Source organism: Thunnus maccoyii, chromosome 7 (genome assembly GCF_910596095.1).
Source record: "Thunnus maccoyii chromosome 7, fThuMac1.1, whole genome shotgun sequence".
Taxonomy (NCBI): domain Eukaryota; kingdom Metazoa; phylum Chordata; class Actinopteri; order Scombriformes; family Scombridae; genus Thunnus; species Thunnus maccoyii.
In genome coordinates, this window is record NC_056539.1 from 7,812,292 (window position 1) to 7,825,799 (window position 13,508).

General features: G+C 42.3%; 1 protein-coding gene across 1 annotated transcript in view; it reads right to left on the minus strand.

Annotated features, from left to right (window-relative positions):
* Window positions 1-13,508, minus strand: part of wwc3 (WWC family member 3) — a 30,916-nt gene that overhangs the window by 7,158 nt on the left and 10,250 nt on the right. Inside the window, exons 2-9 of the mRNA XM_042415830.1 lie at window positions 10,119-10,228; window positions 9,750-9,950; window positions 9,220-9,296; window positions 6,982-7,061; window positions 3,822-3,951; window positions 3,138-3,287; window positions 2,837-2,910; window positions 386-634 (exon numbers count right to left, since the gene is read on the minus strand). Of these exons, the coding sequence (XP_042271764.1) occupies window positions 386-634; window positions 2,837-2,910; window positions 3,138-3,287; window positions 3,822-3,951; window positions 6,982-7,061; window positions 9,220-9,296; window positions 9,750-9,950; window positions 10,119-10,228 (1,071 nt within the window). The remainder of the gene's footprint in view (window positions 1-385; window positions 635-2,836; window positions 2,911-3,137; window positions 3,288-3,821; window positions 3,952-6,981; window positions 7,062-9,219; window positions 9,297-9,749; window positions 9,951-10,118; window positions 10,229-13,508) is intronic.

The following is a 13,508-nucleotide window of genomic DNA, read 5'->3' on the forward strand; positions in this document are numbered from 1 at the left end:
ATCACTGATGTGGGCTGCTCAGTATTTAATGGCCAATAAAGCAGAAATTCATTTAACAGGTATTTGATTACATGTCTGATATCAATCTTGTGTCTCTCACTGTATGATTGCCAAGTTTAAATTTGCCAAAATATGTACAAAAAGCCAGGAAGATATGCCTATAGAGATGAATGAAATGTGTGTGTGATGCATTTATCTCACTAGTTCATCTTATATTTTAAAGGTGATTTACATTGTCAAACATGAACCTTACAAAGGCCTGACAGTAACAGTAAAAACGTGTTAGAACAAATACAGATGACGTTTAAAAAGTTCAGAGTTCGAGTACCCAAATTCAACCTTTTACACTCTTGCATGCAACAGCGCAGACTGTCATCATACTCACCTCTGATTGGCTCCCTGGGTCTGGGAGCTGTGAGCCCTTTGCACCTCCTCCTCCAGCCTGGAGCGCTCCTCTTCCAGCTGCAGCAGCGTCTCTGGAGAGTGCTGCTGCTTGCTGACCAGGATGATCTCCTGCAGGAGGGCCTCCTTCTCGCGCAGCAGCTGCAAGAAGTCCCGGTCGCGGTCTGCTTCGGCTCGCCCCGACCAGCTCTCACTGTCCAGCTGTGCTAGCTGGTGCTGGATACTCTGCACCCTGGTAGAACGGGAGGGGGGAGGGCTCAGTGTAGTGCAGGGAGGTTTGGATCATTTTCATTTTCTCATTACACCTGGCACTGGCTCAACTATGGATACAGCTGACAAATTTATAGTCAGAGGCAGGCAAGTACATGCTGTGATTACTGGGTTACAAACATTTATTTACACAAACTTTGCTGGAGCCAAATGTGCCTCTGAAGTATCAAGAGTACAGAGTTGCTATGGCATGAAAAATAATCACAAAAGTCATCCCCCTCTTTACTCATACACCCCTCCCTTGACCCAGATCACACACATACAATCACACAATTGTGTCACACTGTCTTCCGCCGACTTCAACTTTTAAATACAGCTGGGAATTACAGGATACGTCACCATATGATACTGTCATGATACACTGGCCAAATACAGCACATCAGTCAGACAGTCAGCTATAAAAACAGTCCATCATCAAACCTGTGTAACTTGGTTGAGAACACATTAACACAGAAATGGCAACATTTTGAAGAAAAAAAAAAAAAAGACTGGTCATAAGCTGGAGTTATTCTTCACATTACAAAGAGCCTTCTGTCTCACAAAACTGTATAGACAACTGAATGACGCCTTCATTCAAACGCAAAAACAACTACAAACTGTCAAAAGTCTGAACTCATAAGCACAAGTTTTCCAGTTGAAATATTTGGTATAAAATATCTCAAATTTAACAACTGAATTTCACTGTAACTGATGTATCACAGGAGAAAGAACTTAATTCTGAACTGAGGTGTAAAAAGTGCTTTAATTATATACTTGACTATTTCTTTACCAAGCACAGTGACTTCCTGGAGTCTTGCAACCTCACAGTAGCTCAGACTGTTTCCAGTCCTGATGCTAAGCTAAGCTAAGCTAACCAGCTGTTTGCTGTAGCCTAGCAGCATATTGACAGATATGAGAGTGGTATCAATCAATTCAACTAACTCCAGGCAAGATAGCAAAACTATTTCCTAAAATTTGGATTTATACCTTTAAAGTTAGATGCTTGTCTCATAAAAACGCTTTTTAAATAAAACTGTACATAACTTTGGTTCATGTTGTTACATTTTGACCAAACTGCATCATCAACTAATAAGAACAAGCCACAGTTTTTTTTGGCTGTGCAGTTTTTTAAAACTTAAGTAATTTCCCAGATGGCTGCTGGGTAATATTTAGTGTTAAACACAGCATCTATGTACTCTGCACAAGTGTTTATAGTAGTATGGCTTCACATAGCACCACATACTTGTGCCAAGCAGACACTTCATGCTGCGACTATAATGACAGCATTCAGCGTAGTAATTTCTACCTGAGCTCCCATGATGCATCAGCTAGCCAGTGGTCTTACAGGTGTGTATCACTGAGATGTTATTCAGACTGAGTTAAGTGGGATCTCAGGGAGATGGAGTCCTCAGCACGGATGAAATAACTGTGTTTATGTGTGCTGGATTTCAGACAGAGTGACTCAGTGACAGAGCATGCAAGTTTCCACAGGTCTCCCTTCTCTCTCGCTCTCTCTCCCTCCCTCCCTGATGTCATGGTTGGCATTGCTGTTGCTGGGTCACCACAGCAACATGAATTTTATTTCAAAAAAAAAAAAAAAAAAGAAGTCTGCAGAGCCAGTGTAACAACATAGTGACTCTTGCTGCTGCAGCTATCATCACACTTCTGCCCCCTTACAGCTGGAGCATACACTGTCCAACCAGGAGCGTATCAATGATAATATAACACTCAACTTTATGACATACCTGCGCTGAATTTATCAAACTAAAAAGGAACTTCAGGCTTCGTTTCAGTGTTGATTTTGCCAACGTATAATTTAGCCTGCGCCATAGGGTGAGCTGGGATATATTTAAGCAAACTGCACACAGTGTGTACATTAAACCACCTTGCGGAGAAGCAGGGTGTGCACCGGGGCAGGCGTTGGGCAGTGCTCTCTCTGGCTGCGCACACAAAGGCAGCACACAGTCAGCAGCAGTGTGGCCAGGGAAGAATGTGACCACCCAGCTCATTCCACTGGCCAGACATCGCTCAGCAGCCACGGCCACCAGGCGCAAATACTATTCATAACACATCCTCCCACTGGACAAGGCCCCGAGGAACGAGAGGGGGCCGACGAGCTCAGTGAGTCAGTGCTGCATGCCGGTGTGTCATAGTACTACGACAGATAAACAACAAACATACTTACTTTTTCTTGGCTTCCTCATATTGCCAGTTGAGTTTCACTTTGTCCACCAAGTGCGAGGAATCCTGGGAACCATACTTCGGAAAATACAAAATAAAAACATTAAAAAGGTGGCTTTAAACATTCACACGACAAAGACAACGGATAACAGAGATAGATATGATCAGATTATATAGCAAGTCATTGCAGTCAATAGAGGGGAGTACAGGGAGTTGTGGAGTGTTCGTCAGCTGATCTAGTCATGATTCAAGCTGTTGATCATTCTTTTAGGGGTGAGACAGGGAGGAGCAGCGGCGTCTCCTACCTCTCCCATGATGTCAGTCTGACAGCCAGTGTCACAGTACTGCTGCAGACTGCATGAGTCACCCGCGGTTCCAGTGCTGTTCGCCACCTCGTTGGCCGAGTCGCTGATAGACAAGCTGCTCTGGAAGTTCACCGTCAGCTTCGCCAGACTCTGCGCGACGGAGCATACGCGAAAGAAAATGTATCAGACAGAAATAATAATGACAACAATCACATTATCGTTGTGTGAGATTTGTTGTGACAAAAACCAAAAATGTGACCAAAAATGCAAACTACATTTCCAGCATCAGTTTCCTGTTCCTTGTTTTTAATCAATTCAACATTTAAAAGTGTGTCATCTGCCTCCAGTATGTGCTCATAAATAGATGGTGACATTGCCAGGAAATGCCTCTGTAAATGTGGCCTGACAATAAGAATGAATCACTGTCTTGTTACCACTCAATTATTCATTATTTATTACTCCTTTACTTTTTTTTTTTTTTGCTTTGCTGGCAAAATCAGAGACGTGGTCGGTGATTCAGATGTCTGGAAATGCACTTTTAAGACAATGAAGAAGCAGCAGGACAGTGGTTGTTAACAGACACTAGAGGTCACCATAGAATACTCCAACAACAACTATACCAGGAGTGCTGATTGTAGAAAGTAGAGGACATCTTTTTAAAAAAAAAAAAAAAAAATCAGACACCTGGATGAGGTCCTGCCTCTCCTTCTCGCCTGTGCTGATGGCCTTCTTGATGCTACGCAGCTCATTGAAGATGGCTTGAGCCTCGTCCAGCTTGTAGTTTGTCTGACTGCAGGACATCTTCCTGTCAATCCTGTGAGACAAAATACACATATTAGCACTTTTCATATTATTCTCTTCCTTCAATTTCTCAAATGATATGCAAAAGGTATCCTAGCATACAAGAGAAAGAACTCTGAATCCCTCCATCTGTCTTCAAAAAGGATACAACATTTCAAATGCAAATTAATGAAATTATAGATCGCCATAGGGACGACAATAAAAAGGAAATACATTACTCATACACAAAGAAATAATTTGGCTACAGCTCTTCACAAGATGTCAAATTCCTGCCTATAAGTGGCACTATTAGTCCCACATATTTTTGTCCTTGTACCATGAGGAAATAGGATGTAAAAGGGTAAAATTTGCAGATTTTTCCTCTCACAGTAAATGTGATATTCTCTGATTTTAAATGAGACGTGACTTCTTTGAAACCACCTCCCACGAGAAAGGGGTTTTGGATTTTTCCAGCTAATTAGGATAAGACAACAGGCTGACAGGCAGGTAAGGGCGGTGGCATTGTAAATATTTGTAGACCACCAACTCTGGAAAAATCCATCTTAGTTTCTGTTATAATAAAGTGTCAGGAGGAGTACTCAGGGAGCTTGGAAAGGTGTTGAATTGTGTTTTGATGAAACTCCTCAGTTGTAAATATTTTAAAAAAGTGGTTTTCTTTTGTGTGGAGGAAAATACGGATCAGAGAGGGACAGCAGAGACAAGATGCTGCTGCGTTATTATTATTCTTAATTCTGGGAGGGAAAAAAAAACAAATGAAAGCTAAAATGTGCCCACTGAGCATCATTACACTATCTAAACAATCGCCCGATTATAGTTTGCACAAGAATCTAGCCCGCCCATTTTACACTGCGAACTAGTCTCAAATTAAGAATGACATCTCTCATTCATGTACTGGTAACAGGGTGGTGCTTTATGTGGGATAACAGGTCAGTGGAAAATAAGTCACACACACACACACACACACACACACACACACAAAAATCAGACGAATATCTCAAGTATTTTTATGTGGGAGGCAATATCAGTGAGCCACTGTTTTTTTTTTTTAGACTGTGGTCAGTTATGAAATACTGATGCTGCATGTGACAGGATGGAGTAAATGCTCATCTGTGCTTGTTTCAACATGCTGAGATATTGTTTCAGCTTTGAGGGGTGAAATCCGACTTGAGACCCTCAGTATGGAGTGCTGGCTCTTTAAAAGAAATTCAAGGTGTGATTCAGGTGTCTATTGATTATGAAATTCAAAAAAAAAAAAAAAAATCAAACAGACACCGCCGATCTGCTCTCCCTCTCTGAAGGTAAATCGGTTCTTGAGTGTGAAGGGGTTCGTTGGGTCGGGGGGTTCGTTGGGTCGGGAGCTGGAGGAGTGTGGTGCGGCGCCTCCTCCTCCTCCTCCATCACTGGGCCCGCTGGCACGTGGCCCCCGCTCTCACCACAGCCCGCTTCCTTCACTCTCCTTCAACAGCAGGTACTGTTCATCCACCGACCCTGCCTCTTCCTCCCAAAACAAGCCCTGCTTTGTTCCCCCCACCCCATTGGCAGGGCCTGAGAGTTTATATGCTTAGCAAAAAAAAAAAAAAGAAAAAAAAAGAAAAAGGCAATACCCACCCCTCGGTGCCTGCCTGTATTGAACCCCCCACCCTGTGTGCTCTAAAGAATGCATAGCTAATATTTTCTTAACAAGTAATATATTTTAAGTCCATCAGCTCCTTGGATGTTGGTTAGTGCTCAATGCTCAGTGAAAGCATGTCTGAAAATTTGAGAAATTTGTCAAGATAAGGTGGAATACAGATGAGCAGAAAAGATACTCGTACGCCAAACTGTCCGAAAGAGATAAACTCCTGAAATTCTTTTTAGTGAGTTGTGACGATTAAGAACGGGGTGGGGTGGGGGTGGGGGGTGTTGTACGTCAGAAACTGTTTGTTTGCTTTATCTGATGCGACAAGGCTGGAGAACAATTAGCTATATTGCTGACAACAGCTGAGATTGAAAAAACAACAGCCGTAGGGTCCCTCCTGGCCTCAACCCTACTGGGCAAAAACCAACCCGGGAAAAACAATAGGACACACACACACACACACACACACACACACACACACACACACACACACACACACACACACACACAGGCAAACAAAGGCACAAACACAAGCACGTACACACACACACACACACACACACACACATACACACATACATACATATGCACATGAAAACTGAAGAAGAGGATGCTTCCATGTTTTCTGCAAGCTGTGTATTCTCCTGGCTATTCTGGGAATCACTCGAGTTGTATATTATCTAAGAGATAAGGGACTCTTTGCCAGGACTCAGGAAGTGCAGAGGAATTTGCTGCCAGATATCTCTGTGTTTTTGAAACTGCTCTCGAGCCCACACCTCCCCCCTCCTCCCCTCTCCACGGAGCAACTTCCTCTCCAGGCTGAGCCTTGGCTCCCTGCACTCCACTGGTGCATCCTCTTCCTGAGGTGGAGTCCCCTTTTCCATCAAAAACTCCCTCCATTTGCCTTTTCTCAAACGCTCTCTTTTTCCTCCGAGAGGTGGAGCTTCTATTTCTAACATTGAAGTTTGGAAGCGCTCTGAAATGTTCCCGGCACAAAAAGACGCTGTGTGTGTTTGAAAACCAACACAAACTAAAAGGAAAGATGGGAGACTGCCTCTAAAATACAAGCAGAAGAAGAGTATCTCCTCATTATTCTATGAAAATCCTTACAGCTCACATGAGTCGAAAATCTTTTTGCTCCGAACATCAAATCATTTTTAAAAGAGATATTTTAAATGTCAAAGCTGAACTAAGCGTGGAACAGGTTGTATGAACACAAAGAGACATGTGGAGAGAAAGAGAAGAAGAAACAGAGAGAGACGGTTTGAGTTGAAGATAAAGGACGAACACTGAGGGTGAGAGAGAGAATAAAACAGGGAAAAGGCCTTAGGGTGGGAAACAGTGGGGGCTGAGTGTTGTAGGAAGGAGAAGGGTGGCCATGGGAGGAAGGGTGGGCCTGGGACACAGAGGCAGAGGAACACTCACTCCTGCAGGGTCTCCACTCCCATTTCCTTATACTGCAGCTCCTGCTTCACCTGGGCCAGCTCCTGCTTCAGTCTGGAGAGCTGCGGACACAAGGCCGAGCACCAGGTTAGTATGGCGTACAATGGGCTTCTCTCACCACCACCACCCACCAAAACTGCTTAGTCATCACTATTCACATACAGGAATGCTCGGCTGTGTTTATACAGGGACGCACGCGCACACACGTGTGTACACGCGCATGTCCACCCACAGTGGAGTTCTCACTGAGGCTTTTCTCCCCTGAAAAAGATCTGTTACTCATGCAGAATGACTAATTGTGACCTTAAGGACTTTTAAATTAATTTAAAATAGGGCTGGGCAATTATTCAGTCTTAATCACTCTTCCTTGCATTGCCTTTCAGTGATGACATGATCATATCGTGTTAATGTTGGACTCTGGCGTTAAAAGCGCTGTATTTCACTCTCTGAGCAGGATGACTGAAAGGAGACTTGTTTGATGATAATAATGTTACATAAGTACAGTTGAGCTACCACAAGAAGATTTTTTTTGCACATCTTCAAGCAGAACTTAATGAGATATTAAGTTAAGATGGGATATGACAATTCTTGGACCAATCCAGAGGATTAAAATTCATTTCACATGAAATAAATGTTTATTTCATACTGTTCTAATATCTTGCAGAGCTGTGATGAACAGAACATCGAGGGACTTATGAAGCAATGGGACGAGGATCTTCATTATGTTTATGTCACAGATGTTTGTGAGGAATGTATTCCGGGAGGCCGGAATACAATATAAGTTATTGCCTAAACAACACACAACATCTCATGTAGTGAACAAAATGAATCCCAGTGAATGTAAACTGACAGCTGGAACTTACATGTGTTGCTTTTGGACAACTAATTACAGATCAGCCTGTGATAAATGACCTGCCAGGGATGTACAGTAAGTAACTTAATCCAGAGAGGAAGGGAGGATCGGATTGGAGGGTTCCTGATGGTTCTATGTAATACATGTCACAGTTGGATTTGTCTGTAATAGTTATTGAGGGATAGTGTATGAATGTGTCTTTTGTAGGATCTTTACTGTGTGGTTGATGCTGCGATAATGTTGAGTCTTGTTAAGATGCACTTATATAAAAAAAAAACGCAATAAAATGATTTACAAAGCTCTTTGTTTCACATGTGTGAAGAATTTTTGTCTGACGTAATGCACAACAGTGGAACACAGCTCAATGTGCTGAACATCAATTGGATTATCTTTGGTAAATAGTAAATGGGCTGCATTTATAAAACGCCTTTCTAGTCATCCGACCACTCAAAGCGCTTTACACTACACGCCAACATTCACCCGTTCACACACACACTCAAACACTAACGGCAGAGTAGCCAAGGTGTCTACTCATCAGGAGTTTATAATGCTCATTCACACACATTCACACACCGATGGCGCAGTCTTCAGGAGAATTTGGGGTTCGGTATCTTTCCCCGAGGACACTTTGACATGCTGACCAGAGGAGCCGCCAATCGAACCACTGATCTTCCGATTGGTGGATGACCCGCTCTGCCTCCTGAGTCACAGCCGCCCACGGTGTGATTCGTTTTGCAGAACATTTGCAAATTACATTTTAAGTGGTTTATATCTCTATAAGAAAATGTTGTTTTAATGTTGTGATAGTGATTTCAGCCATATTGCCCAGCCCTACATTAAAAGATTATACTGACATTTTGTGGGGAAAAAAAAGACAAGCAGTTCAGTTTTGGAAACACTGTCCATAAATCACTTCAACACACTTAACAACAACTGGTCATCATAAGATTAAAAGAGACAATTGTAACATACAACCCTCCTTATCCTGAATATGTACATTTTCCTCAACTTAATCCAGTCAACAGTGAGTTAACAGGATGATTATGTCCTTATATTAACTGTGATTTCTATGGTAACATTATGATTCAGTCTCAATCGTCTTTTCAGTGTAACACTTCAGTTTGAAATGTCTCTGATCCAGGAAACACCTCACCCACATGACTGAGCACAGAGAAATGTCTAACTTGGCCATGTGAGTCAGTGACCTAGCCTCTGCCTGACCCTTTGATGATGATCTCATCCTCATCCTCTCGAGGCCCCCGGGGCAGAGCCACGGTATCCTGTAGGGGCCACACCCCGGCCCCCTTTTTTCTGCCCAAAAGGGCCCCCTCGCTACAGCCCATTGTTCTCCTCCGATAATGACTTACCCGCTCTCGTCTACAAGCTATTTCCACTTTGATTTGGTCAGGGTCGTATTTCGCGTTGGAGGACGAGCCGGAGAGCGCTGTGAACACAGAAAAAGAGAGCACACAGAGGAGGGGAGGGGGGGGAGGGAGGGGGCGGTTAGTTGACAGTAATGATTTTGAGGTGAACTTGTAACAGAAAGAGATGAAGGAGGGGATCCGGTGTCGTCTCCCAGCCCTTCTCCCCCTGTGGACGCTTTGTGTGTGTGTGACAGCTGGCTGGAGTCGAAGGGTAAACTGGGTGGAGGTGGTTAAATTAAAAAGGGGAGGGCGGGGTGAACCAGGAAGCAGGATTTGAAAGATTTTCTATAGATCCGCAACCCCAAACCAGCTCCTGAAGGGACATCAACAATATAGCATGTTCAAACCACATAATAAGGTCAGCTAAGGTCAGGTTTTACTTTTTCACAGAGGCTTCCGGTTTTCACACCTCTCCGAAACACGGAGACATATTCTGTCAGGGAAGTGAACTGGAGGTCGTTAGCGTGTCTTACTGCTGGTGATGGAGCGGTTGTCCTCAGAGAGCTCGTGGAAGAGCAACATTTCCTGCTGAGCCAGCTCCAGACGCTGCTGCTTGATCAGGTACATCTCTTTCTTGGCTTTGAGGGCCTCCTGGGCCACGACGAGGTACTCCTTCAGCATGCGTTCCTGCTCCTGCCGCCATTGTGTCCGCGGGTTCTCGATCTGGGTGGTCTCTGAAAACAGCAGACACAAGAGAAGTGACTAATAAGAAAATAATCCAGTAAAGAAGTGAGATTTTTTTGTCCAGTAGTTTTGGTTCAGACACAAACACTCATACTTTTGTTTGTATTCATACCGATTTTTACAGTTTAGAGAGGAAAAGGAGGATGAGGTGTACTCACTGTTGATGTGGTCGATGTAGTAAACTCCCACTTGCTGGTCATAAACTTCCTCCCACCCAAGAGGCAGCTCATCTCCAACACAATCGGCAAACGTCAGCGGTTTGGTGATCCTGAAATAAATATGAAATCAATTCAATTACAGCTGAAGAAGTAACAACATGCGTCTACAGGAAACCGGGTACCCGACACTTACTCCTACGGGGATTCAAGACTTTCTTTTTCATCTTCAGAGTGCCCATTTTCAATTGAGTGTAATTTTAGATACCCTTACAGTAATCTAGTTTTCGGCCTCCCACATTATGCTCTGCATCATTATCATGTTTACAAAAAGGGGGGGAGGGCGAAAAAAAGCAAACATTCACTCTAAAGAATATTGTCTCCCCCTGTACCCTGACCCTCCACAGCAAAACTGCACCTTTTACCAGTTTTATCCTCTTGTCCGTACTTTAAAACTCCAATGTGGGTTTTAAAATGCTCATTATTACAAAGAGGAAGACTGTCGCTGCTTAACAACCATCCAGAGAGACAAAAATCTGACCCATCAGGAGTATTTAATCACAACACATAATCCAAGTACACAGGTTTTGATTTGCAGCTCATACATACACGTAATATACGTGTTAAAGCCTCTATATGATGGAATCAAATCATCTATGCTGATCAATCCCGAAAACCCTTTTCTCACTTACTCATATAATAAAATGGGGAGATGTGATTCTGAGGTTTCCCTAACGTGAATAAAATAAATAATATCCTGTGACAAACTATTTATATAGATTATTTCATATCCCAAGGACACCTTATTAAAAGACAGATCTTTGAAACATTGGTTTCTGCAAGATAAGTAAAGATGTTTTCATTCATTGAGCATCTTATCCCAAAATTTCAGCTACCGTACTGTATGTACAGAAAGAACATGAAGGAAAAGAATGAATGGATCCGGATAAAAACATAATAATTAAACATAATTAAGAGGAGAGACACTGATGACTCATCAACTGAGGCAAAGCTCCTTCTGGCTTCAAACCACTCTATGCTGGTGACTGACAGATTTACAAGCTAGAGTATTTTACAAGGATACAAAGGTGTTCCTCGGACCACTGAACTGAAGGAGGAGACCAAAGTGTTGATAGGTCTGAAGGTATTTAAAGAAAATGACAAATATAATATGCTGTGAATTAATGCATTTCCTCTACTAAAACATGAATGAGACCTAAAAAAGGTTCTTATTCCTCACTGTGCATGGAGACACTGACCTAATATAGCCGTTAAAGTATTACAACCACTGACTATAAGTTTGTGAATGAATGTTAAGTCTCATATGTCAGTAAAACATCAGGTTTATATGATCAGATAAATATACAAGTAGAGATAGATACAACTTGACAAAATGTTCTCCTTATATACTGTGAAACTTGACACTTTTTTCCTTGACTGTTTGCTATTCATTTCATTGGATAAAAATACAAAAGAAATTTGTTGAGCGCATGAAGAAAGTGTAATGATTTATTAAATCGTGTGTGTGTGTGTGTGTGTTAACCACACAGCAGCAGGCTATAACAGTGACAGGGTATAACAGGGTAAAGCTAATGACATCAGGCCGGTGCATAACCGACTCCTTTAATCTATACATATCAGTGAGCTGTGAACCAGTGGGTCTGATGACAGCAGCACACACAGTAACCGTCTGATTACCATCAATCAGTGCAGACAAAAGGGGGAGTCCAGCGACAGTGACCCCCTTCCACCACAGTATGCTCACAATGCAGACAGGGCATGAGGCCTGATCCTGGCGAGGTATGCATACAATGAGGGGACGGCCCGGAGAGAGTAGCTGAGGCATTCTGCACCGCATTCCTCAGGAGACAGACGCAGCACACACACAGGCACTCAGGACAAGCTCGCTTCACTAAGACCTTAGTTTGCAAAGAAACTGTTTACAGGCCAAAGGTTGTAAATTAGAGGGAAACACAGAGGTAGTCCTCCTTTTCACAAACCATCAAAGAAGCTTTATTAGAGCAGCACGCCAACAATATCTAAAAAGATATTAGCTGCACTTCAAAATGATATATACTCATGATTTATAGTTAATATATCTTCTTATTGGGACATGTATTTCTATTTGGGTGTAGTAAAAGGAATCCTAGCAGTTGTGAATCACACGCACTTGTCAAAATCCTTCAACAATGCCTTAAATTCAATGAACTCCCCTCACATTTCACACATTTTTGGGGAGACCCTGCAGTGAACACAGCTGATGCGCAGCTTTGCCGGACGATAAGTTTTGTACATCGTCTCTTCCTTTCATTTTATAATAAGGAAACTCTCAGATGTTGTGATTTATAAATTAGAGATGAGGTAACTCTTACAGAAATATGTCACAGAGTAACACCTCAAATACTTCAGAACATTTCATTTTTCCATTATAGGCCTTGGCTCCATAAAAGTTTGATTTTATGTGATGAATATGAATTTGCCATGTAATATTTTGAAAGTGTAGCTGAGATACAGATTACACTGCTGTGGGACTGCAACCAACAATTATTTTCACTGATTATTTTCTCAATTTATGGATTAATTGTTTGGTTTTTAAATGTCATAAAATATGTAAAAATTTTACCAAAGACTGAATAACTTTGTCAAAAACACAAAAGATATTCACTTGATTTAAAACAAAGGAGAGCAGCAATCCTCACACTGGAGAAGATGAACCAGAAAAAGTCAATTTTGTTTCTGTCAATCGACTAATCCAGCGGTTCCTAACCTTCACTCACAACCCCTCAAAGGTTACATATTTGTATGAGCTGTGACAGTGATTTCTACCTCCTCAGATTGTTTAATTTGAAGCATTTCCAGGCCTGAAGATGTGAAACTATTCAGTAGTTCACAAGAAAAAAGCTAAATGATACATGTCTTAAAAAACAAACATAATTGTGCGGACCAGGACAAGGTTTTTGTTCTTCTTCCCTAACTTGTTGATCATCTCCCGACCCCTCAGATTCATCTTGTGACCGCCTTTGTAGGTCGCAACCCCAGCTTGGAGACCAGGGACTAATCAATTAATTGACAGCTCTTCACGATCGCAACATTCATTTTCTCCTTCACATCCCTACTAGGTAGAAACACACAGGTGAGTGACTGCCACAGCAAAGTCCCACATATTCCCAAAGATATACCTGTCTAGACATGCAGCCATATTTCTTAAATAACTGCACAGATCTAGTCAGCAGCATGGTGACAGTCGGTTAAACGTGAGCCAAGTGTGTACAGCCAAACACAAGACAGGACAAGGCAAACACAAGCACACTCCCCACCTGATCCTGCTTTAAGTGTTTGTTAAAGGTAAACAAATGTCCAGACACTAACTGCACTTGTACATACTTAAAAAAC